The sequence below is a fragment of the Chenopodium quinoa genome, unplaced genomic scaffold (genome assembly GCF_001683475.1).
Source record: "Chenopodium quinoa cultivar QQ74 unplaced genomic scaffold, ASM168347v1, whole genome shotgun sequence".
Taxonomy (NCBI): domain Eukaryota; kingdom Viridiplantae; phylum Streptophyta; class Magnoliopsida; order Caryophyllales; family Amaranthaceae; genus Chenopodium; species Chenopodium quinoa.
Genome location: NW_018744693.1, coordinates 3,015,740 through 3,043,082, shown reverse-complemented (window position 1 = coordinate 3,043,082; position 27,343 = coordinate 3,015,740). Strand labels below are relative to the sequence as shown.

At 33.4% G+C, this 27,343-nt stretch overlaps 3 protein-coding genes and 1 long non-coding RNA gene across 4 annotated transcripts; 2 read left to right on the top strand and 2 right to left on the bottom strand.

Annotated features, from left to right (window-relative positions):
- Positions 1-700: 700 nt before the first annotated feature.
- Positions 701-7,958, top strand: LOC110702599 (maspardin-like). Its single transcript, XM_021880333.1, has 8 exons — positions 701-1,094; positions 1,982-2,107; positions 4,147-4,245; positions 5,017-5,159; positions 5,760-5,868; positions 6,267-6,374; positions 6,763-6,903; positions 7,012-7,958. The coding sequence occupies exons 1-8, from the start codon at positions 1,008-1,010 to the stop codon at positions 7,666-7,668; spliced, it is 1,470 nt and encodes a 489-aa protein (XP_021736025.1). The 5' UTR covers positions 701-1,007; the 3' UTR covers positions 7,669-7,958.
- Positions 7,959-8,584: 626 nt separating this feature from the next.
- Positions 8,585-9,575, bottom strand: LOC110702391 (probable calcium-binding protein CML13). Its single transcript, XM_021880091.1, has one exon. It carries the CDS (start codon positions 9,171-9,173, stop codon positions 8,724-8,726), a length of 450 nt encoding a protein of 149 aa, XP_021735783.1. The 5' UTR covers positions 9,174-9,575; the 3' UTR covers positions 8,585-8,723.
- A 5,249-nt stretch (positions 9,576-14,824) lies between these two features.
- LOC110702598 lies at positions 14,825-16,687 on the top strand. The gene is made up of 2 exons (XR_002507496.1): positions 14,825-15,129; positions 16,465-16,687. It is a non-coding gene; the product is annotated as an uncharacterized LOC110702598 (long non-coding RNA).
- A 1,875-nt stretch (positions 16,688-18,562) lies between these two features.
- Positions 18,563-26,133, bottom strand: LOC110702321. The gene is made up of 4 exons (XM_021880025.1): positions 26,107-26,133; positions 23,059-23,322; positions 20,851-21,067; positions 18,563-18,582 (listed from the first exon to the last, which is right to left on the bottom strand). The coding sequence occupies exons 1-4, from the start codon at positions 26,131-26,133 to the stop codon at positions 18,563-18,565; spliced, it is 528 nt and encodes a 175-aa protein (XP_021735717.1).
- Positions 26,134-27,343: the final 1,210 nt, after the last annotated feature.

Sequence of the window (27,343 nt, the reverse complement as noted above, 5' to 3'; positions counted from 1 at the left end):
TCGCGCCTAGTCGAGCGCGCTTCCGGGCGGAGAAGTGCTTCTTCTCTGTCTGCCTCGCCTGGCCGGGGGCGCCTCATCAGGGCGAGGTCTTGCCTGGTCGGGCAAGCTCTCAGGCAACTTGGACATCTTTAATTGGGCTCTTAATTGGCCCAAATCGAATTTCATCTTTGGGTATTTATGACTCGGTCCAATGCCTTGAACTCTTCTTCTTCACTGAGCCTTTAATCACCGGTTTGATTGTTTTAACGCGGTCTTGGGCTACGGAACATGGTCATATGCATGCGATCCTACTTTAATGCTCGTAGTGGCCTAAATAAGTCCGGGAAAATGATCTGAATTCGTAATTTCCTATAAACAATAACAAATCTATAAAAGTACCAAAACAAACACATACTTCGTATCAGTAATAAAAGTGACTCTATAAAGCCAAAAATACTAATATATTAAAAGACGTTACTAAGAACGTCTCTGTGCCACGTATAAGGGGATTTGAATACCCATCCTTTTATAAGGAAAATAGTTACTTAACCATCTAAGTCAATCATAAAATATGCTATAAATATGAAAATAAATGTATATAATTGATAATCACACTGTTTGATTAAAGTAGCCGGTGCAACGCCCGAGTTACATAATAGTTTATTTTTTTTGAAAAGGAGGAGTATCAGCAATATTGGCAGAATGGCAGGTGGGCCTGTGCAGGTAAGCGCAGCAGTACAGCACACACTTAAGCTGACGTGCAATTAGAAAGACCAGGCCAGTACAACTGAGGGTCCCATCACGTGCTTCTTCTCTGCTCTCAACTCCCCCCTCTCTCTCTCTCTCCTTCCCAAATCATCGCGATTTTGGACACCCATCGCCGGGTCGAGGGAACAAGAAACAGCTTTGATCCGTTTCAAACCCCTTATTTCGGAGTATTTTCTTGCCAAATTCAGCTTTTTCACTTCAATTTTGCAATTCCCAGAACCCCAAACTTCAAATAGTTTCACAATTTTGAGGAATTCATAATGAAAAATGTCAAAGGCAAAGGTGTTTTTCCGGCTCCTGGTGACTATATCTACTTCAAATCCCAAGTTCCTCTTCACCAAATTCCTGTAATTTTTTCTCAATTTTAACTTTATTTTCTATCATATATGATGGGTTTTTGTTAGTTTAAGCTCAGACTTTTTTCTTCCTTTTGATGATTATGCTGTTTTAATTGTTGTCATGAAACTATCCAATTAATTATTATGATTTGGGCGTTTAAAATTCCTTGGGTTTAATTAGTGAATTGGGGTTTATTTGGAGAAGGGTGGTTGAATTGTTGAATGGTAGATAGAAGAATGGAATTTAGTTTTTGGATGAATTTTGCACTTTAATTTGTTGTTTTCTGTAATTTTGATACATTATTACCAATTTATCATTATCTGGTACAAAAATGAAGTATCAAAATCATTCTGAGAAGTGAGCTCCTCATAGTCCCTCCCTTCTAAATGTGTGATGCTGTGAAAACTATCAGACTAATTTATGTTGAGTATCTATTAATGTCTGAAGAATTCATAATAGTCCGTATCGGATTTTCGATGATCAAGTCTCTTATTGATCTTAGTTTGTCATAGGGACTGATGGAGCTCGAAATTTCGAGTGGTTTGTATCTTGAAACCTTGACATTCACCTCTTGTGCAGTGTGGTGCCTAACCAAGAAATACAAGTCATAATCTAGTTGTGTTTAAAATCTTTTTATAAAGGATTGGCATTCTCAGATGTTTAAATAGCTAACATGGCAACTTTGGCAAGTGGCATTGCTTGATATAATTTGTAGAACTGTATTTTACGGCCGTGTGTGAGGCCACGTGCATCATAGTGTCACTGATCTAATAATAATGGAAATCATCAGTATGTGATTGATTGTCTACTCTGTGTTGCAATGTCTCCCAACCTAATATATGTGGCATATTGTTGTTTATTATCATAATCTTCGTTCAACGCTTTTTTGCTATAGGTTGGCTTAAAGCAATGGAGATATTATGACTTTGGTCCAAAGGTGGTTCCTCCACTCATCTGCATTCCAGGGACAGCAGGATCAGCTGATGTGTACTATAAACAAATTATGGCATTGTCAATGAAGGTATTGTTTTGATTGATTAATTAATTCGACCCTTCTTCACTTGTTGCTTTAGTCTTTATAGCTGCATTTGCAAATTTATGTATAAGAAATTCAGAATTCTAGGTTTTTCTATACTTCTTGATTTACCAGCTCAGTGTTAAATTGTTAATTATTTTGCTACTGTGAGATTCGGTTTGCGTTTGCAATTTGCTACCTTATTTGCTGAAGTGGGCCAAATATTGCCAATTTGCTTTTATTTTTTTTTGGAAGGGGGGGGGGGATGAGGTTAAACTCGGTTTGTTGTAGGGATGCAAATGAATATATTTATCCCTCATTACTTTATTAATTGACAATGTTCATTCTCCTTGTGATATGCTTAGCTCTACTATTTAATGAATGACTATTAGTCTTTTGTACTGCTTTGGAAGATTAAAACTTATAATTAGCAAAGCTCTTATATCTCATGTTCTTCATCTATATACTTCCTTTGTCCCACTAGAATGTGAAGAACAATTACTTTTTAAGCTTTGGTTGGGTGAGTTTGATGAGACAGAAATTGGTGGGACCAAAAGTAGTGCATGTGAGAGAAATTTGGTGATCCCTTATGAGTCATGACTATTATGGTATAGGGAAAACTCAACGGGACATCCCAAAGAAGAATATGGGGTAAGGACGAAGGGATTATATGATATATATCTAGGGAGGTAGGGACATGAAACATTTAAATGGGTTATTTTCTTGTCTAACACCTTTAAGTACTTTGATAGTTTGATATGCGCGCTTAGTATGTCAACACCAACCTTGGTATGAGTCCATATGACTCATATGATACTTGATAGGATCTATGCATTGTATGTTTTTAAGTGATATAACTACAAGACCCTGGTAACACTGCTGTTGATAAATGTAAAATAATCCTTGGGTAGTATCTATTATTCATGACACTTCTAAATCTGGAACTTGTATACATTAGCCGTATCTATTATTCTGTGTACCCTTGCTAATTTAGAGGTGAACACACTTTAACCAACTCCTTATGTTAAGAATTTCAATTATTCAGACGTGATCACGTGAATCTAATATATGACCATCCACTAAAACTGCACTTGATGCCATATGAGTGGCCCCGAGAGGCGAAAGGATGGGAGCTTGAGAGGATCCAATGTATGATGTTTACCAGTACATTAGCAGTATGAGTGGCCCCGAGATGCGAGAGGATGGGAGGTTGAGAGGATCCACTCTATGATGTTTACGAGTACATTAGCAGTATGAGATGCTAATGTAGACAAGTTCCATATGAGTGGCCCCGAGAGGCAAGAGGATGGGAGATTGGGAGGTTGAGAGGATTGTTTACCAGCACTATATTTGTTAGCAAGCCTTTCTTTATTGCTGGTAATTACTGCTGCTTGTACTTCCCATTAGCTTTGGTGGCCCAGATCAGCATTTAGGACGATATTCTTGTTCTAAATGCGAGACGGTTAAGGAATGTAAATCTACTTCTTGGCTTCTTGCACAGTTTGTGAGTTTAGTGAATCGTTTTTAAGAGCTTCTCGTGTTTCTCTTGTGTGTTGATCGAGTGATTGGCACGTTTATTGCTTCACATAATCTTCTCAAATCTTAAAGATTCCCTTCTGTGCCTTTTCTTGGAAATATGGGAAGAATTGGATCTCCAAGAATTTTATCTATTGCACACATCATCCGATGATTGTCCAAATGTTGCTAATGTAAATACTGGACTAGTCCAATATTGTCCAAAACTTACACTATATGTTGAATTTTCCCTAGTTGGACATATCCCCCCCCCCCCAAGTATAATTATTATGAAGGGTTTTAATTTGATTGTAGTGATCATACTTCAAGAAATCTTTATTTATTTTTCTCTGTAGGGTTGTTGGTAATTTGGTATAAATAGAACATTACCTGCATGCTTAGATATTGAATATTTGCAATATACCATTAGTTTCTCTGCTTCCTCTTCTCATTTCTCTCTCTCTCTCCAGTTCCTAGCGTATTTGAACAGTTACACTTAACTGAGTTTCTTGCAAATTTTTCTTCCTCAGGGTTATCGGGTCATTTCTGTTGATATTCCTCGTGTATGGAGTCATCATGAATGGGTTCATGGATTTGAAAAATTCTTGGACGCAATTGATGTTCATCATGTAAGCATATCTTGGTCATCTTAAAGTACAACTTATTATGCATGACATTTTCTGCTTTATTTGACTGATTCAAACTAAATGGTAGTGCGCTGTAGGGCAGGGGGCCTTCACTTGTAGGAGTAATTATTTTATTTTCATTGATGAGATTAAAAAAAAAATCCTTATGAAAAATCTGATGTGGAGGAGAGGGAAAGTTAGAGAGAGAGAGTGGTGAAGAATTTTTTTTTCTTCACCATTGTACATGCTCTAAAAGAGAGGGGGGGGGGGAGGAGTTCTGCAGTATTTATTGCATGGGAGGGCAAATGGGTTTGTAACTGAGATGCATGGAGAGAATGGAGTCTCTTACAGAATTTGAGAGCAATATGGGAAATGAGGCAGTATGTGGTTGATGTTTACACTGCAGTATTTATTGCATGGAAGAGGGGGGGGGGGGGGGGGGAGGAATGTTTCATGCTTCATGGTTGATGTGGTTAAGCAGAAAAATAAAGCTAAAATTTTAAAAAAAATTGCTAGATATGTGCCATTAAAAAGGACACTACCTTTAATTATATCCTACAACTAAAGCAACCAATTTTCTATTAATCAATATTTATTTATTTAAAATTCTGCTTCAAAAACATTAACTCTCTTAACTTAAAAGTGAGCCTAATATTGTCCAATTGTCAATAGTATTATAGTTTAGACATGGCCTCTCTATTCATCATATAGTTTTGCTTAATATGTGGGATATTGAAAGCTTCAGTTGGATCCTGACAATTCTTCACTCATTAGATTCACATTTATGGAACATTGCTTGGAGGCTTCTTAGCACAATTGTTTGCTCAACATCGTCCAAGACGAGTCAAGTCATTAGTACTATCAAATACATTCTTGGATACACGTACTTTTGCATCCTCTATGCCTTGGGCTCCTGTGTAAGTCAAATTTACTTAGCTGTATCAGCTTTCAGCCAACTGATATTGCAAGTTTGCAACTCCATAAAATATATTCTAGTGAATTTTCTTTGTTCCCACCCATTTCAATATTGTCTCTCATTGTGAGGCTAAAGATTTTAATTTGTGAATGGCTGTAAGTGCTCCACTATTTTACCTATAGTTATCCTACTTTCTTGTAGATTTTTTAAATAATCAAAGTAGCTAACAATTTGAGTATGATTTACAAAATCCTTAATGAGAAATTTATGATCACTATCAGCTTTGAAAAGACACAAGCCTCACAGACTTGGAAAATTATTGAGAATTGTATTCTTTATATTTCTAATTTAATTCCTTGTAGGTTGATGACTTGATTGCCATGGACCCTAAAAAAATACTACAGGATCCAAAAGTTTAGCTGCAGGATTGCAAAATTTTTGTCTATAAATTTTCTAATTAGCATAACTACATTTTGGAACTTTTGCCCGAAATATTGGAAAATAAAGTATAATTGTATTTTACCATATTTTGTTCACTCAATGTCCCTTTCTTTTTGCATGTTACTTAGGAGATGCTCTGATTATTGTGCAAATTATGCAGTGTGAGCTGGGCACCTTCATTTCTTTTGAAACGATATGTCTTGACGGGTATTCGAGATGGCCCCCACGAGCCATTTATTGCCGATTCTGTTGATTTTGTTGTATCTCAGGTGAAGTTCGTGATGACTCTCTCAGTTAATCAACCATTAGATTCTGTTTCCATTCTAGTTTCAGTTACTAAATAGGGTCAAAATCCAGTTTTCTGTGCAACTGATGCATTTTTTGCACAATAATCAGACCTTTTTCCATTCTACTTCATACCTTTTTCCTTTTCTTTCCCTTTTTTTTATTTATTATTTTTATTTTTTATAATTTTTTTTTTTTTTAATTTTTGAGACGGGTATTAGTTTGTAGCAACTTTCTTTGTTTCATTTTGCTTTTTAAAAATCTAAGCACGTCGCTATCCTCAAGAAAAAGCCCTCTTTTTAAGAAAAAGCCCTCTTTTTTTTAAAAAAAAACAATATATTCCTGCTTTCTTAACACAATAGAACTAAACCTTTTTATATAGGTTGAAAGACTTTCAAAGGATGATTTGGCATCCAGATTGACTTTAACAGTGGAATCTGCTTCAGTTGGACCTCTTCCGCTACCAGATGCATCTATAACTCTAATGGATGTATGTTTCTCCTCTTATACAGTATCTATTATTTCCATTATTGTTTGTGCATGATTTTTTTTTCACAAGAATTATGTTTTGTTTGTCACCTGGCTATGTTAAACATTATACACAGTAAGAGGTATTATAGTGTTAAAATTTCAAGTTAGGATTTGGGAGCAACCTGTATTGGATACTAAGATGGGAACACTGGGAATATAGTTTTGTTTTAAACATACTGCATGAAGGTCTCTTTGGTCTTGTAAGATGATGATATTCTTTTTTTTAAAAAAATAAATGAGAAGTTGATAGGTTTTTCTTTTCCCTGTCCTTGAGGTGGATTTTTTCACATGGCATATAATTTCCGTGTACATGTATTCATGTTTGTGACCCTCTGCCATGTCCTCAGACAAATGACTATTGTGCGATTCCACAAGAGCTTAAAGATGAAGTGGGTGAAAGGTATCCTGGAGCTAGACGAGCATTCATAAAATCTGGGGGTGATTTTCCATTCTTGTCACGACCTGATGAAGTTAATTTGTATCTTCAGGTATTTTCCAAGTCTCTCTCTCATCAGAATTTACTTAGCCTGTTGGATCACCTTAGTGCTCCCAATTGTTGGTGATCAGTTATGTGACACTTGTTCTTGGTACAACAGTTGCATCTTAGACGTGTTGGAGTAGAGCCTCGGCCAGACATGATTCAAGGTGCACCTAAACCCACTGATGTTGGCAACCCTTCTGCACTAAAACAGAGAGAATATGATAATAACGGATCCAATGATGTTGGAAGCTCCAGAGATCCATCAAATAGTGAACAGGGAGATGATAGTGCTAATAACTTACCAGATAATGATGAGCATGAAATAAAAAAACTGCCTAAGGGGAACGAAGACAGTTGTAAAGGTCCATTGGGAGGTGATGAGAGAGAAGATAAAGATGATCCACCAGGAGACGATGGAGGATTCCCTAGGGATCCCTCAAATAACAATGAAGCCAAGATTGCCAAGGAACCAATTCAAGATGATGCTGAAAGCTCGGGAGCAAAGAATAGTGGAAGTACAAATTCCGACGACACTCCCAAAAATTCAGAGACAAGGCTTTTTGCTTCTCTTTCAGATGATATGATACCTAGTTTCTCAAATGAGCAATGGCCAGGTAATCATCTGGTTCACTTGTTTAACCAAGACCTACAATACCTCTCTGCTGCTAGAATGTTTTCTGACTATCAGCTGGTTTTACTTTCTTATGTGCTTCCCGCTTACTTCGGGGCATTGTATATTACCTGTTGTGTTCATTCTTGTAGTTGTAGATAGTTGGTGAACTTGGTGTGATATGATAGAAAGTTTGCACAGTGTTGTTTCTGCTTAATTTGAAATTTTGAGTACAAAGCTATTTGCCATAGGCAGATGAACTCCTGGTGGTTTGTTGGATGCTATTCCCTATATTGGTCTCATTCTTCTCCTCCAAATTTGATTGATTTGCACTTGTTGTTTCCTTGACAATGTAGTTTGATAATCTGACTACTGCAATGAAGAATCAATTCCTTTTTTTGGTAATTGATTGTGTTTTAAGTGGAAAGATTGTGAAGATATTGTGCTGATTACTAATGTACTAACTATTGTAATGTTCGTTTTACTAATCTAATGTGAACTTGTCAACCTTTAATCCGTAGTATATTTAACCTATTTGACCGTAAGTTGGCCTTGTGAGTGTGCCACTTGTGAGTTGTGACGGTAAGTGGTCACATTTTATATAGTCGGTTCAAAACTTCAAACTTCAAAGTAGACAAGCAGTTCATTCTTTAGTATGCTTAAATTAAATTTGAATTTCTGAATTATTTCCCATATGATATCGTCATTTGACATTAATGTTTTGATCGATGTACATAATAAGGTTAAATTGTGAACATTAAAATTCTCTGTATTTTCTTTTGAACAATTAATACGAGTAGTTAATATGTTATGATTTTGACATTACTGCCAAATTTTTTGCTCTGGCGGTCTGGCCTCAAATTAATTGTTGAGTAATCGTTGGGGACTAATCTCACTAATGAAGTAATGATACAAATTTGGTTGATTAATGATTATAGGAATTAGAATTGTACGTGAAAGAGACCCACTATTGTAATAATAAACAACCTCAAGAAAGTAAAATTTCGTGTATAATTTTATATCAACCAAACAAACACTTATTATAGCCTTATAGAATGATTACAAAATTGAACCATAGTAGTCTCAAATCTTGTAATATTAATACAGGAGTAGCATAAGATTTACAATACATAAACCAAGCTTTATAAATCTATGGAAATTCTAGGCTTAATTAATAACATAATAATACAAGTAATTTTATTATAATAGCAACATGATCACTTAACAAGAAGTTGAGAAATAAACTCTTCATACTGAAACCTTCCATCATCTCCAACATCAATTTCTTGAATCCATTCATCAAACTCAGCCGGATCCAACTTCTCCCCAATGTTGGTCAATATATGTCGAAGGTCCGAAACCGACACGAAACCGGAACAATCTTTATCAAGTACCCGAAACGCATCACGGAGCTCCGACTCGAACGGATCATCAGGCTTCATGTACTTAACCATAAGTTCAAGAAACCTGTGGAAGTCAAAAGGGGAGGTGAGTTTCTCTCTTTCTAAGATGTGGCGGAGTTGCGATTGTGTCGGGTTCGAGCCTAATGAACGCATCACGATACCGAGATCCGACGGAGCAATCTTACCGTCTCCGTCGGTGTCGAAAAGAGAGAATGCTTCTCTCATTGAGGCTATTTGATCTTCATCTTCGTATTCTTTTCCCATTTATTTGAAATTTTGGGTATTTTTTGATGTAAATTTTGATCTAAATCTCACTAGAAAAATGAAAGTGAAAATGTATGTGGAGTTTAAATGGGGTTTGGAACTTGGATGTTTAGTACTTATGGGAGTGATGAATGATGAGGATGCATTAAATTATAAAGACGTGGAACAATTATGGAGGATCATGTTAAATTTCATATTGGGCGGGATATTTTATTCATATTTAAAAAATATTGTTTTATTTAAATTTGTCTTTTTTATTTAATGATCCGATGTAAAAGTAGGCGGATAACTTGGAATGTATGTCATCCTTTTTTCTGAAAGTTCTTTACACTTTTAATTTTAGCTAGATTTTGAAAGACCATAGTAGAGTTATTTGGACTTAATCATATCAAATTAGAAAAATTTATAATAGATCAGATTAGATATTCTATCAAATAAGAAAAGTTAAATAAGACTAGATATTCTAATATTCAGACTGTTTTCGTTAACTATGGTAAAAAGAACAAAGCCTATCTATATTTAATATATGAGTCGAAAGTAAGATCGAAATTACTTAAGACCTAGCATTGTACTTAATTTGAACTCAACTAGTTATCTTATTATGCATAAAGGATGTCCAATGATGAATGTTACAAGAGTAAATAGTATGATTGAAATTACTTAAGATCTTAACTAGTTAACTAGCTTTGAAGCTAACTATTTGTTGTGAAGATATTTGTTAGCTGTATAGGTAGCTGTTAGCTGTCAACAAGCTGTTACATATAAAAATTATTATTTTATTTTTAAAACTATATATTAATTTTTCAACAGCTATTTCAAAAGCTACCTCTCTAGTTTCACTAGCTTATATCTGTAACTTTTCATAAAAGCTACCTCCACCACTTAAAGCTATCCTAACCACTATTTTGTCAAACACTCACATTTTTTGTTAAGTAGTGGTTTGACTATTTAAAAGGTAGCGCCGAACACGCCCTATGTATAAAAAATGTCCAATTTGAAATATTACAAGGGGTGGATAGTATAACAAATCTAGAGAGAGAAACTCAAAGGACAAAAGACTTTGAAACTTACAATGAGTTTAGTTTGGCCAAGGACAAATCAATAGACAAATTATTGAGATTTAAGACTATTGGAGTAACTTATCATCTTTATACGAGAGAGTCACAAGAATGATAATATAGATGAGATTTGAAATCAAGATTTAACTCTAGGTCTCTAGTTAAAACTTTAATCAACTTAACACTCACACATGAAAAACTATTTACGTAATTTAAAGACACGCGGTTAAGATGTTTTGCTTTGTTATCAATTTGTCTCTACAGTCTACATATGCGATTTGTGACTTCATAATTATCTAACTTAAAATAACATAATTTAAAGACACGCGGTTAAGCTGTTTTGCTTTGTTATCAATTTGTCTCTACAGTCTACATATGTGATTTGTGACTTCATGATCATCTAACTTAAAATAATCTAAATAAGTCCCATACGAAATTTTTGTATGGTAGATTGATCGAATTGTATGCTGCTTTTCTTAGATTTTATAATAAGGTTAGAGAATTTGTATTTAATATTGACTACTTTGGCAAACTGTCTACGAAATGAAATGATGGTTTGATGGTGACGAGATCTTGGATCTTTAGACCAAATCAAAGATAATGAGATCTTGTCCTCCATATTGCATTAATAAGACAGATAATCTTGTATTAAATTCAAAACAGATCCCTAATTTAATATTTAGTTGATCCAATCTCATTTGCTTATCACTCACCACGAGTACGTACTAGATAGAATCAAATGGATTAGTGTTTATTTCAACTTTTAACATACTTTTTGACTAATTAGCAAAATATAATTGACAAGTGAACAATAATGGATTGTATGATTTGTATCTAATTAAGGTGAAGATTGTAGTTTTTGACGCATCTAATTAAACTTTCCTTAAACCGAAAGTTTTTAGTTCAATTTTCAAAAACATGATTTTAGTTCCCCGACCTTTAAATTATTTTAAGGAAAGAGATATTTAGAGTTGTATATAAGAAACTAAAAATGAAAATAAATAAACATTTATTACACCGATTTACTCGTGAATTGTCGATAAATTCCCAAGGGGCATGTTTACATTTACTGAACTGATTGGAGCTAAATTGAACTGAACTGAGCTGAAATAAATATTTATGACAGAAGGAAATTAGAAGCTGAAATGAACTGATTGAAGCTGAATTGAACTAATTGGAGCTGAACTGAACTGAAATGAGCTGAAATGAATATTTTATGAGAGAAGGAAATTAGGAGCTAAAGTGAACTGAACTGATTGGAGCTTAAATGAGCTGAACTGAACAGACCCTTAATACTAAAAAAGGAAATATATTAAGGGTCTGTTCTCATTGACTGAAATCAGCTAAACTGAACTTAGTAATTAGTAATTTTTAACTACGGATAGTGATCTTTGATTATTTATTGATTATTTATTACTATACAAATGTGTATATACATATGTACATATTAAAATATTTATGAAAAATATACTTTATAATTATAATATTTATGGAAAATATATTATAAACATGAAACCCCAAAACATTTTAAACACATATACTATATAATTTAAAAATAAAATAGTGTTATGACAAAAGAACACAAAACACTTTGTTGTTTAAATAAAAAATAAAAAATAAATAAAATTACGTTTTCAGTTGCAAATAATCGTTGCTTGTTGTACTCTACACAATTTTATTCGATTACATGAACTAGGGATTCCATTCACGCACCAAGTTGAAGTCATGGAGCGAAGAGAAGATCATACTATGTACGATTCTAACAGAAAAGCAGCTATGAATATTGTACGACAAGAAATAACTAATCAAATATGGGAGTCAGTTCAGAGGAATGCCGAGGTAATGAAGGAGTTTGGTGGACAAGAAGAAGATGGAGAACTAACCGATTTTGAAAATTAGTTTAAGTTGTGTAGTACTCTAATTTTCTCAACGAGTTTAATGTAGAAATGTGTATAAAAAAAATAGAACCATTTGAATAATGAATTGTATCAATATTATTATTGTTATTATTATTATTATTATTATTATTATTATTATTATTATTATTATTATTATTATTATTATTATTATTATTATTATTATTATTATCGTCGTTGTAATAAGAGCTTAAAAGAATGAAATTTGACTTTATATCATTAGCAATATCATTAGACATAAACTGAACTGAACTGAATTTCAACGTATGAGAACATGTCCTAAATGCTTATATACAACCCTTAGAGCTGCATATATCATCACCCTTATTTTTAAAAAAGAAACAAAGTTATATCATTTCATAATAAAGATCAAAAGTTCAATCCTTGATGATAACGGATCATGTGATGAGTTTTTGTTATAGCTGAAATTAGATTTTATATTTTTATTTTTCTATTTTATTTTAGTATGATTATTAGGTTAAACTCCCATGCAACGCACGGTTGTTAAATATTTTTTATAATAATATTATAAAATACTACATACAGTATATAAAAGATATTCAGAAATATTTGGGTATATATGGAATATGATTGTCAAAGTGGAAAAAAAATCATAAAGTATAAATAGTTTACTTTAAGATTTTGCAAAATAAAAAATAATAATAAAAAAAAAACAGCGAAAAAAGCGGAAATTTTTTTTACAAGGTAATGACAAGTATTATAGATGAATTCGCTTTTAGTATATAGGTTAATAGATAGATAGATAGATAGCAAGTTATGTGTATATCAATTAACTTGATTTGAAGATCTTAGTCCTCTTAAGGGTGAAGGACCTCGATCTTACAAATAAATCACCAGATATAGTCACAACTAATTACTCGTTTGTTATTCTACTAACTAAAATTTGATTTGATTATTATAGGTAGCCATCCTCTTCCGTAGTAATCACCTAATATAGTCAGAGTAAGTAGGGTAAAAGTTAACAGAATACACCCATACACCTAAAAAATCGTAAAGTGTGGTTGGTGCATCCGAGTGCACTATTCGAATGGTGCACCCGTAAAAAATATTAGGTATATTTAAAAGAACGACATGAGCGAAAAAAAAAAAGAACATTATAGACATTGAACATGAGCGGAAAAAAAGAACATTATAGACATTGAACATGAGCATAATATGTTCATTGAGTTTGATTATTATGTTTTTTGAGTTTGAAATATATGTTTTTTACATTGCATGCTCTTTAATGTATATGCATAAAAAAAATGTTAAATTCAACAACCTGAATAAATATGAAAAAAGAACATGTTCTTTAATGTATTATCATGTTGTTTTTGTAAAGAATTTATGTTCTTTGTGCTTGAGGTGATCAAAGTTAGCCCCGACTCGATCCGACCCAATTTTGGGCGGATTTTGGGTAGAATTTTTTAGCACAAAAATTCATTTTTTTGGGCAGATTTGGAAATGCATTTTTAGTTGTTTTTTCTGACCCGACTCGAAAAACCTGTACGACCCTACTATTTTGGGTGGGTTTTGGGCACAAATATTCCAGCTTGAGATTGGGCTTTTTTTATTTTGGCCCGACTCGAACACAGCCTGGCCCGCCCAATGATCAACTCTGTCTTTATCAAACATAAGGATTTTCTTTTATCAAACATAGGGTTATTTTTCAAACACAATTAACCTCGTGAGTAACCATGAGTCCATGAAAAATAACATGTTTTATAATGTATTATCGTGTTCTTTTGTTAAAGGCTTTATGTTTTTATGTAATGTCATATTTTTTGTTAAACACGAACATGTTCTTTTGTCAAACACATGTATGTTCTTTTTCAAACAATAATATGTTCTTTTTTTACGTTCATATTCTTTAAAATATGCCTAATGTTCTTTCTGGCTGCACCATGCGCATGGTGCACTATACTATTTTCATAAAGTATATAACAAATGTAGCAAGAATTTCAACATAAATCAGATACTTCATTTGTTTGTTTGCAAACTTGTTTGAATCCTTTCAGCATTTAATAAAGTTGCCATCATAATATTAGATTTTCATAATTTTTACTTACTAAGATACTAAAACTTTTGATAATGGTGATTAATGAAACAAGTCAAGTAAAATTGAAGGATGAAGTATGAACACGACATGTATAATTTCAATACAGAAGCACATAATTACCAAGTAAGATGAGAAGGTTGATATTGGATTATTGGGTGAGCCCACTGTATGCAATTTGGGTCTGCCATATTTCAAACGCCCAATTAAGAAACAAAAGTGAGCAAGCAAGGTCAAATTAAATACAAATGCAAATCCGGTACCCACTAAATAAGGGCACTTTTAATGCAGTTTCAGAGTTTGCGTCCCACACGTTTACATAAAGTACGGCCCAAAAGGTTGGCCTTTTTAAGATCAATAAAGCTCGATCTTGCCGCTTTCCACTACAAATGACTCCTGAAAGTTTTTTTTTTTTTTTTTTTTTTTTTTTTTTTTTTGGGAACTTGTTGAATTAAACTGAACTGAACCAATTGAAGCTGAATTGAATTGTTTAGTAGGGGTGAAACAAATTCGGGTTAAAACCGAACCAAACCGAAAACCGAACCGAATAAGAAATATGGTTCGGTTTTTTTTCGGAAATGGTTCGGTTCGGTTTTTAAAAAAAAAAATAATTCGGTTTTCGGTTTGGTTTCGGTTTGAGGAAATAAAAAACCGAAAAAAACCGAAAACCGAAATTTTGGCCCAACATAAAAAAAACCCTTGGCCCAGCCCAAATTTACCCTAAGTATAAAATCAGAAAAAAAAAAACCCTAAGTCCCTAACCCTCAATCCCTCATTCTCTCTCGGTCTCTCCTAGTCTCCTGACTTCCTCTCCTCTAATCCTCTTGCGAATTTCTCAGTTTCATTGCGAATCCAGATAGCTCACCTTTTCAGTTTCACTCTCCACCGTTGCCGTTCACCACTTCACCACTTCACCGTTCAGATTGGTGAGTGTTCGTTTGTTTTTTTGTTTTTTTTGGTTTGGTTTACTTGGATGTTTTTCTTGTATTCATGATTTTGATTCCAATTTTTATGCAATGCAATGGTTGTGTACTTGTATAGTTGTATTATGTAAATTCTTCTCTGTAACTTTTAATTTTGGTAATTTATTTCGAGGATATGTTTTTAACTAGTGTGTGTTTTAGAGCCTAGTAATTTATGGTTCTTACTCACCCAATCTCTCTCTTCTGAATTCAATTTCTCAGCATGTCATTGTTCAAGATTTTGCTTCATTATTCAAGACACGTCAAATTGGGTCAAATAAAATTGCTCAACAACAACTCATCATTTTCACATCTCACCCACCAAAAATTAAAAAAAAAAAAAAGAAAAAACGAATGTGCTTTCGTGATGATCGATGATGAAGATTGATCTGCCTTTGCGATGATCTGATTTGATGTTGATAATTTTGATTTTTGATGGTCTGCTGGTTTTAATCTGGTGTAGTTGTCTTTTTATGATCAATAAAAGAAAAAAGGATCTAGTCATCTGATTTTTTGATGATGTGATCAATTTGGTTATTGAATTAGAGTAATTAAATTAGAGTAAGAAAAAAGAGAGAAGAATTTCGAACAAGTTGAAGCAATAAAGCAGCTTCTGAATTGTGATAATTGTCGCCCACCAATATTTTAAATTTTGTTTTCCCTTTTTTGTTTTAAAAAAGAAAAATTGTTTTCCTTTTTTTATACCAAACAAAAGGAAATTAATTGGTTGTTAATCGTTTACGTTTTCTTAGTAATACCAAACAACTAGTAAGGGTAACACTATACATTACCCTTTCCCCTCCTAATTTGTTTCCATTCCGTTACCTTTACAAAGTTGATACCAAACGCCCCCTTAGTTTCATGTGGGTTTTTTTTTTAATTTTTATTTTATTTTGGGGTAATTTAGTATGAATTAGTACTTTTAGTTCAACTTGAAGAGTTGATAATGATAAGTGTCATTCTCGTGTAAGAAGAATAGGAAATGGAAGTTTTTGTTTATTGGTAAATATATGGTACTCCCACATTAATTATTATGAGATTATTGTAATATATTGATTTTGCTTCTGGGGTAGCTTAATTTGAGCTATAATTTGTTGGGTTGAAGTGGTTTTTGTGCGAATTTGTGTTTTTTTTTTGCTGTTTATACTTAGTTGTTTCTTCTTGTTGTGTTTTTTCTTCTGAACAATGGGTTTTGACTTCTGATTGCATTTTTTCATGTCTATGTCACAAATTTGAGTAAGCTGAAAAACTGACTTGTGAAATTGAGGATATATGGATGGAATGACAATTTCTTTGCAGTTGTAGGGTTCTATGCTGCTGAGTGCTGACCTGCTGTAATGATGTTGCTGCTGCCCTGCTGCTTGTTGCTACTGCTGTTAAACAATTGTTAAAGTTGTAATGTTGAACAATTTTATTTTTTTTTGGGATGAGGTGTTGAGCTTTTATAACTTTGAATTATAACTTTGAAGTTTTAGAACTTGTTAATGTTGTTTAAATCTCATTAAGCATTTATGCTACTACATATGTTGTTGAATATAATATTTATATGATTTAAGCCCACAAAAATTGCAGATTAAATCCCAAATAAACAAGGCCCAAAAAAATTCGGTTTGGTTCGGTTTTCTCTTTTGAAACCGAAATTTGTATGGTTTGGTTTGGTTTGGTTTGGTTTCAAAAGTAAAGTGGTGCGGTTTGGTTTCCAAAAACCAAAAACCGAACAAAAATTGCAGATTAAATCCCAAATAAACAAGGCCCAAAAAAATTCGGTTTGGTTCGGTTTTCTCTTTTGAAACCGAAATTTGTATGGTTTGGTTTGGTTTGGTTTCAAAAGTAAAGTGGTGCGGTTTGGTTTCCAAAAACCAAAAACCGAATTAGTGTGGTTCGGTTTCGGTTTGGCCTATAAACCAAACCGAAAACCGAACTTTCACCCCTATTTATGAGAGAAGAAAATTAAAAGATGAACTGAACTGAACTGAAATCATTGAAGCTGAACTAAACTGAAATTAAGGTTCAGAGAACAAACCCTTATTCCCACCAAAAAAAAAAAAAAAAAAAAAACTTACCATTTGTTTGGACGTTTGGTTGTTGATAATATATGATGGTAATAGTAATTGTTAAGCAACTTTGTGAATCAAATTTTATGTCAATATCCCTGTTAATGCTAGTCTCTAACCAAATATTTCATTTTCTTCACAATTTCCATTATCATGACTGACCATTTAAAAGGTGATATTGCGTCCGGAATTTGTGAAAAAGAAACACATATTTGTAAATGTAGCTCCATAAACATGATGATGATCATACCATACATATCCATTTCCATTTCCATTTCCATATATGGTCCATTATATTCACATCTTCTGAATTAATACTTATAAATAAATTACTGTATTAATCCATTTCGATCTAATAAGTTGTAACATGTTTCAATTTGATTCATGGATGTGCACTCTATAATTTATCATCTTACAATCAAGAGTAATAGGATGTTTGTGTCAAAAAAAAAAATGAATAATAGGATGTTATAAGTTCAAATTAGGCCCAAGTTTTAACAAATTCAATTAGGGTTGTTCTCTAGTCCAAGATTGAACCAAATCAATTTTAAGACCGAAAATTGAATATTTAAGGCCAAGAGATTAGGCCGGTTGTGTTAGGACCAGACCCAAACCAAATAGATGTCGATATGAAACTCGTACCATAGTTTATATCGGTTTTTTGAAGTTTTCTTTTCTTTGTTTGGTTGCACAAAGAAAATGGGGGAAGTGAAAAATTATGGGAATTTGCAAATGGATAAGTTGTTTGGTAAATGGAGGAATTTCAAATTCATGGGAATTGTGACTCACTGACTCCCCACAAAACGTGGGAAGTTAATTACCTAACCCCTCCAGTTAACTCAAAATCCTCATGATTTGCAACTTCCTTCATTCTAGCCAAACAAGTTTAGACAATTCCTAGGAATTGAATGTAGATATTTAATTTCCATGAAATACAAATTGCCAAGGGATGATGGGAAGTAAATTTCCTTATCAAACAAACTAACACCTTATATATGTATTTCTACTTATATGGGAAGCAAGAAGAATATAAGTAAATTATATAAGCAATTTTTAAGTTAAAAAAAAAATAAAATAAAAAATAAAATAAAATAAAATTCTAGAGGTTTATATAATAGAAAGATCACCTTTGAAAGTTAATATCAAACAACGATATACAACACAGTATTTATTAATGTGATATCTCATTCACAACGATCATGATTTTATCCAATTAGAATATTATCTGAGTCAATATATGTTTCACTTGCTTCTTTTGTTTTCTATCGGGTAGATGTATGTATGATGGTTTTATCAATCAACTAATTTTACTTTAAAAAAATCCCTAAAGACAAACACGTAGATCAAATGCGATTAACATTACCTAAAAAATTAATCCAATTTAACTTTAGAAACGTTTTGAAATTCCCATTTGGATCGGAATCAGGGAGTAAATAAAGAAAAGTTAACTTAATGAGTAAGAAACAGTTAAAGTAAAAGAAATTTTAAGTTAATCGTATGTCTTTGTTTTTTATTTTAATTTTCTTTGGACTTTTTTTTTTTTTGGTTGTCAATCTTCAAAATAATGAACAATCTAGCCAATAGATTTAACTAAAGTTTTGTTCTTTTTATGAAATATATTTTGTATCATATAACTTTCAAAATAAATAAATTAAAATATTAAAAATAAAAAAACGAAAGCCACAGTGATGCCGAGCAGACCTTCGAGGTTTATTTTCTTAGATCATAATTAAAATGACAACAAAATTTTTTTAACACCTATTTCGCATTGATCAAATTGTGGACATGAGTGAGAAAACTAAGACAACATAAGAGTCATCGTTGAGGATTAAACTAAGTTGATCTATCTAGGCACGACACAATATAACAATATCTAGCCCAAAAAAAAACATGGCACATACATGATGTAGTCTTTTTAAACATGCAATGACACATTATTGCATTGTGAGTGCCAAGATGTGAGCCTTAGCCCCCGGACTTAGGCACTCAAGCATGGGATAACACATGGGCTAGAGTCGTATGTACATGGGTTAACCATTTGAAAAAAATTTGGCAAATTTATGTACCTAGCTTGTGGAACGGGCTGTGAGGCGTGATCTAGACATAGCTAACCCCAAAAGCACGTGGGTTAGGCACGAGGTGACAACCATCTTTTTGTAGATTGAGTCACCAGTAGAAAAAACGCATTAGGCAGTGGTTCAAATCCGGTCTAAGGCACCGGTTTGAACCGCTGCCTATTTGAGGGGTGCCAAAAACCCCCTATTTGGCACCGGTTCAAAACCGGTTCCATAGAGTTTAATAGGCACCGGTTAACCGGTGTCATAGGGTAGAATAGGCACCGGTTAACCGGTGCCTAATACTGCTCTCCCGCCATTTTTTTTTTGGGTGGTGGATAGTTTAAGCACCGGTTCCTGCCTAACCGGTGCCTTTTGTATAATTTTTTTTTTCGTTTTTTTTTTCAATCGTGCAATAATATTTTTAAAAAAAAACCTGCAATAATAATACCCTGTAATTCCAGCAATTATATTAAATATAATAATTAATAATTTTATTATTATAATAACTAATAATAATATTATTAATTATTATATACAAAAATAATATTAGATACAAGAATTCAATTATATATATATATATAGATATAAATATTCCCAAACGCAATACAAAAAAAAAAAAGTTGCTTACATATACAAATAATAGTAAGTACACATATATAATGAATAATAAGTTAACATAAATAATTTACAATTACAATGCATGCCATTTACATGTTGAAGGTGATGAAAGACGCTAACATGTCACGAACTTCATTAAGCTCCTTGATTGTCAACGGACCATCCTTTTGGACCTTGCAAAACTTGAAATACAAAAACATTATTTTAAAAATAATTAATTAGGCAAAAAATATGTATTTTATCAAATATTACCTATACGACTTCTATATAGCCCATTTACTACATTACTTATCAAATGAACTATTTCTTTCTCATAACATTTCAATATTGGATAGTTGTATGTGTGTAAGCCCTAAAATTGTATAGGAGAGCATTTTATTACGGTTTATGACGGTATTTACCAAAATGGCCAGAATATGGCCTATATGACCTTACTTTGCCCATTTCCTACATTTCTTATTAAATGAACTTTATTTATCTCATAACATGTCAATATTATCTAGTTATAGGTGTATAAGGAAAGAAATCACATTAAAAGAGCATATTAACACAAAATGGCCCTAATATGGCCCATATGACTTCTATTCAATCCATTTTCTACCTTTCTTGTGAAATAGCCTTTTTGTTTCTCATAAAATGTCATTGTTGGATAATATTAGGTGTCTAAGGCGTGAAATCACATCAATATAGCATTTCAAGAAGTTTTAGGACTTACCTCATCAAGTTGTTGAGTGTCCGTACAATGAGTCACAATGTCAAGCATAAATCTCATCACATACAAAGCACAATCAAGTCCATTCTCTTGTTGTGCGCACTAGCATATGACAAACAAATCACATCAGTGAAACATGCAAAGGAAATGAGCAAATATTTATTACCATAGATTTTCAAGATAATCACAATAATATAATATCATGTAAATTACCAACGGTGTCTTCCATGTTGGACCAAATGACAAGCACGGTTGTGAAGAAAGTTCATGTCAATAGAGAGCGATTGAAGAACAATGTCTTCAACAATTGGAGTAGGTGGCATGGGTGAACCTTTCGAAGAGTGCAACTTCGACGCTTGTTCACTCTTGGACTGTTGTTCACTAAGCTTCTTCTTAGGTTGATCAATTCTTTTAGGCTTCTCCACCCTCTTTCTCTTTGAAGTTTTGCTTCCATTGGAAATCTGAAATAGTTTGAGAAATAATAAGTTTCAACTCACAATCACTTATAATAGCCAAGTGAGTAGCCATTTCGGGTCGAAATGGCTTTTTTTGATGAATTGGACCCAAAAACTTAGAACTTGACGATTTTTATGTAATTTCAAATGAAAAACACTTATAAATATGTGATTATGAGTTGTTTAGAGATGCAAGGAGTTTATAAGTTGAGAAATGAAGAAAATAGGCAACTAAGTAGCCATTTCGGGTCAAAATGGCTTTTTTTGATGAATTGGACCCAAAAACTTAGAAATTGGCGATTTTTATGTAATTTCAAATGACAAACACTTATAAATATGTGATTATGAGTTGTTTTGAGATGCAAGGAGTTTATAAGTTGTGAAATGAAGAAAATAGGCAAGTAAGTAGCCATTTCGGGTCAAAATGGCTTTTTTTTGATGAATTGGACCCAAAAACTTAGAACTTAGAGATTTTTATGTAATTTCAAATTAAAAACACTTATAAATATGTGATTATGAGTTGTTTTGAGATGCAAGGAGTTTATAAGTTGAGAAATGAATAAAATAGCCAAGTGAGTAGCCATTTCGGGTCAAAATGGCTATTTTTGACGAATTGGACCCAAAAACTTAGAACTTGGCGATTTTTATGTAATTTCAAATGACAAACACTTATAAATATGTGATTATGAGTTATTTTGAGATGCAAGGAGTTTATAAGTTGAGAAATGAAGAAAATAGGCAAGTGAGTAGCCATTTTGGGTCAAAATGGCTTTTTTTGATGAATTGGACCCAAAAACTTAGAACTTGGCGATTTTAATGTAATTTCAAATGACAACCACTTATAAATATGTGATTATGAGTTGTTTTGAGATGCAAGGATTTTATAAGTTGATAAATGAAGAAAATAGGCAAGTAAGTAGCCATTTCGGCTCAAATGGGCTACTTTTTGATGAAATGATGAAAATTGCTTTAATTTTTTTTTTTTTTTAAATGCAACGGAAGCCGCACTTGGACACTCGAGGGAGGCGCCCCCGCTGCCGGAACAGTGAAGGCAGCCCGTGCCGAGGCCACAGCAGCCCCGACAGGTGGCTGCCAAGGCTGTAGCAGCCACGGCAGGTGGCTGCCAGTCTGCTGCAGCCTCGGCAGCCGCCTGTCGAGGCTGCAGCAGCCCAGGCAAGCTGCTGTCGAGGCTGCAGCAGACTGGCAGCCACCTGCTGTGGCTGCTACAGCCTTGGCAGCCACATGTCGGGGCTGCTCTGGCCTCGTTGGGGCTGCCTTTGCTGTTCCGGCAGCGGGGGCGGCTCCCTCGGGTGTCCCGGTGCGGCGGAAGTTGCTTATTTTTTTTAAAAAAAAAATTGAACTAGGCGATTTTTATGTAATTTCAAATGACAAACATTTATAAATATGTGATTATGAGTTGTTTTGAGATGCAAGTAGTTTATAAGTTGAGAAATGAAGAAAATAGCCAAGTGAGTATCCATTTCGGGTCAAAATAGCTATTTTTGACGAATCGGACCCAAAAACTTAGAACTTGGCGATTTTTATGTAATTTCAAATGACAAACACTTATAAATATGTGATTATGAGTTTTTTTGAGATGCAAGGAGTTTATAAGTTGAGAAATGAAGAAAATAGGCAAGTGAGTAGTCATTTCGGGTCAAAATGACTTTTTTTGATGAATTGGACCCAAAAACTTAGAACTAGGCGATTTTTATGTAATTTCAAATGAAAAACATTTATAAATATGTGATTATGAGTTGTTTTGAGATGTAAGTAGTTTATAAGTTGAGAAATGAAGAAAATAGGCAAGTGAGTAGCCATTTCGGCTCAAAGTGGCTTTAGTTTGATGAATTGGACCCAAAACCTTAGAACTTTGCGATTTTAATGTAATTTCAAATGACAAACACTTATAAATATGTGATTATGAGTTGTTTTGATATGCAAGGAGTTTAAAAGTTGAGAAATGAAGAAAATAGTCAAGTGAGTAGCTAATTTACCTCCTTATTAATCAACTTCACCCATGCACGTGGCCAATCAACGAAGCTACCTACAGCTTGCCAAAGCGCTGTTATCTCAACCTCCTCTATCGGTATGGGTAGTGGGATGTCTTCGAACCCCGCAACCATTGAATCGATCCCAACCGAGTAATGATGTGGCCCCGCCGTAGCACCCGTCGTCGGTTGGGCACTACCATACGCCACCAAACTCAACACGGTACTATTTGCATGCCCCAGGGCTAGAAGTGCACACCGGGTGTCTTCCTACACAAGTATATATATAAAAAGAAGATAGCTAAATAGGACTTTTACAACAGCATTGATATAACAAAATTCATTAAGGTAGAGGGTTACAAATCATCTGTAACTCTGGGAATTCATGCGGTGTTGGATTTTCAAGCTCCCTCGAGTCCGCATGTGTAGGAGTAGGAAGACATTCAAGAACAGTCCCAACCGGGGACAGTCCCAACCGGGGACTATTCAAGACTTTCTCCTAATGAGAAAGCCTTGAACGGGTATCTAGACATATGATGATGCAATTCAAGTATTCTATATATTGTTGTATTTATTTGCAATTAAACAATACACAAGTTGCAATTTCATGAATAAACTTTTATTAAATGGATGAATAGAAAGAAATATATCTAAGTAAAGTTTAGTAGTCATACCAATATAGCAACTACCCACTTGAGCTCAATATGTAGTCCTCAAGCTAATTAAACTCTTGCTTCAATTCACAAATAATCTGTTAAAAAAAACACATCATTCATTGAACTAACAATTGCTAAACTAACATGTCAATTCACTAATTTATTTATAAGTTAAAACACATCATTCATTGAACTAACAATTGCTAAACTAACAAGGTTACTAATCTCTAATTTTTTCAAAATTACCCATCAAAACAACTTAAAAGTAACCATTCACCCATTCCAAAATTCATCTACTTTAGTAACAAGCAAGGTTACTAATCTCAAATTAATTCAAATATACCCATCAAAACAATCCATCAAAACAACTTCAAATTAACCATTAAAAGTAAAATACCAAATTTCACCTATTTAATTAAGTACCAAGGTTAATATATTTTCTATAATTATTTCAAAAGTATCCACCAAAACACATTAAATTAACCATTTAAACACAATAAAATCCAACTAATTGAGTAACAAGGTTACTAATCTCTAATATTTTCACAATTTCCCAATTATATTCAAACCTAAAATTGAGAAAAATTATATTCAAACCTAAATTTTAATTTACTAACAATGGTTCAAAATGCAAAACAAATAATTAATATATATAATTATATAATTGGAAAATAATGTTAAAAAAAATTAAAAATAACCTTGAACAATTAGGGCAGCAGCTAGGAGGAGACTCGGTGGTGACCCTCAGGCCGGTGGCGCGGCTCGGTGGTGGAGGAGCCTCAGGGGGGTGGCGCAGCTAGGTGGTGGAGGAGAAAATTAGGGCAGCAGCTAAGTTCATAATGGAGGAGGCGCAGCAGCACTCACGACAAATGGAGGAGGACACTCAGGCTGGTGGCGCGGCTCGGTGTTGAAGGAGCCTCAGGGGGGTGGCGCGGCTAGGTGGTGGAACAACCTCAGGGCGCGGCTAGGTGGTTTATTTTCGAAAGAGAAAGAAAGGGAAAACAGAGAGAGGAAGGATTGAACTAGGCCGGTTTTCGAAACCCCTGGTGGCCGCCGGTGAAGGTGACGGCTGGTGGTGGAGGGAGAGAGAGGAAGGATTGAAGGATGAGCAGCAATAAAACAGTAATTAAGGAGGGAATTGAAGAAGGAATGAAAGAGAAAGAGAAGAAAGAGAGGAAGGCGAGTCCGCGTTTTTTTTTTTTAAACGGGTCCGGTTCAATTGGCACCGGTTCAAACCGGTGCCATTTTAATTTTAGGCACCGGTTCAGGCCAAACCGGTGCCTTTTCTCTTCTTCTAAAATCCCGCCCATTTCTGGACCGGTTTTGGGCACCGGTTTAGCCTGAACCGGTGCCATATGGGGGGTGCCTAATGCTTTTTTTTCTACTAGTGAGTAAATTTTCCTTGGCCTCTCAAGCCACTTAATTGAGCATTATTACTTACAAATGGCAAATGGATTATTTGAACTTGTAAAAATTATTAAGACAACTTTTGTAGATGATATAAGACCAATTGTATGAAAAGAGGAATAAAACTAGATCTTATATCATCTACAAAAGTTGTCTTTAATTGGTCTTGTATGGACCCGGTCTATAATAAATTATTGTAGACCCAAAATTTGACACTTTTAAATAATATAATCACATTCTGGATGATATAATCACTTTTTTAGATGATATAATTATCTTTTTGTGAGTTATATTTTGAATTATATAATCTCATATTAAACTATTTAATGAGATTATATAATTATGTTTAGGATGATAAAATTTAAAAATCATATTTTAAAATGATGTAATTTACTATTTGATACTTTTTATAACGATAAATTCACTTTTTAAGTTATACATTTACATAACAGCTTCAAAATAATATAATCACTTTTGTAGTAATATAATCACATCTTGTATGATATAATCACATTCGTATTGTATACAAGAAGGTTGTGTCTACAATAAGTTATTGTAGACCGGGTCTATTCTAGTCTTTGTACTTTTCATAATTTAATGGTCTCTTATCTAAATATCTAGGATTTTTTTTTGCCAAACATTATTTATTAAAAATTTCATAAATATTTCCTTTTAAGTATATAATGCAGACCATACTTGTACAATTAGTTGTCATATATATTACTCCGTATCATACTTTATTTTGTAATACGTACCCATTTACATACTCGTCGTCATGCAATCTAGGTTAAAAGTGATTTCATGCTAGATCATGCATAAAATCAACCTTACAAATTCAATAGCTGGCAAACATTATATAACTCCAACTTGATAAAGTTTAACATTGGATACTTTCATGTTCGATCACCCCAAAGGAAGAGAGCACTCATGTTTGTAACATTGACATTTGATAGCAAATTTGAATTGATTACCAAAATACTGTTATAAGTACTATAGATTTTTCCCAGTCACTTTTCATTGTTACTGGTCACTAGAAAGGAAAATATTACCCTTCATCTTTGCCTTGACAAATTCAGACATTTTCTACTATTTTGACCTTTAATTTTCATGTTGTCCTTCCTCCCCAATTTTTGGAATTTACTACATTCCATTCTTTTCGATTGTGGATTGCTAAGGGCCTGTTCTAATTTACTAAATTGAGCTGAACAAAACTGAATATTTTATGGAAAAAGTAAATTAGGAACTGAATTAATCTGATTAGATCTTAACTGAACTGAAAATAAGCTGAATAGAACAAGCCCTAAATCATACCCACTTTTAATTAAAATAACCCACACTAGGTTGATTTTTTATTGCAAATGTATTTCAACATGCTACTAGTTTGGGGACGAATACAACAGGGACCTATTAAACACCGATCCAAAATTAGGAGACATACATATTTAATAACAAATCATAAGATATAATGCATGATGAAAAGAGCATCATTTGTTGAAAATTATTTATAGAGTAATTAAAAACAAATTTCTATGTTGAACATTATTATTGATATGAGAAAAAGAGAGTCGGCTATGCAAGGGAGGAGAACGAGACATTGGTTAAGGGAGCGAGGGAGAGAGAAGCACTAGTAAAGAAAGAAAGTAGGATAATAGATGATTTATGTCCAAGCTAGTGTTCACCAATATAAAAAAAAATCGGACACAGTTTTTACTTTTCTCAAACACGTAGGACCTGTTCTGATACGATTATTTTCAGTTCAGTTCAGCTCTAATAAGTTCAGTTCAGTTCAACTCTTAATTTCCTTCTCTTATAAAATATTCAGTTCAGCTCTAATAAATTCAGTTTAGTTCAGCTCAGTTCAGTCAATCAGAACAAGCCTGTAATTAGGTTATTTCAAAAAACAAAAATAAAAACACGTAATTAGGTGTGTTCTACATACATGATACGTGGGTATTGAATTGGACAAAGGGACATTATTCCATATGTGAGTTTGATAATTGCATGTTATTTTTGTGTTTTAAGTTCAACCTCTTAAACATATCTATTTTGTCTTACTAATTCAATCCAAATGTAACACCAAAGAATAAAAAATACAAATCCAGATAGATTGTTAATAAGAGTGATACACGCAAGTAGGTTGTTGAATTCCATAAACCACTATGGAAAAATGAGTCGTAGTATCGTAGTCAACCCAAAGCACATGCTAAATTGCATAAATCCATGTTAAA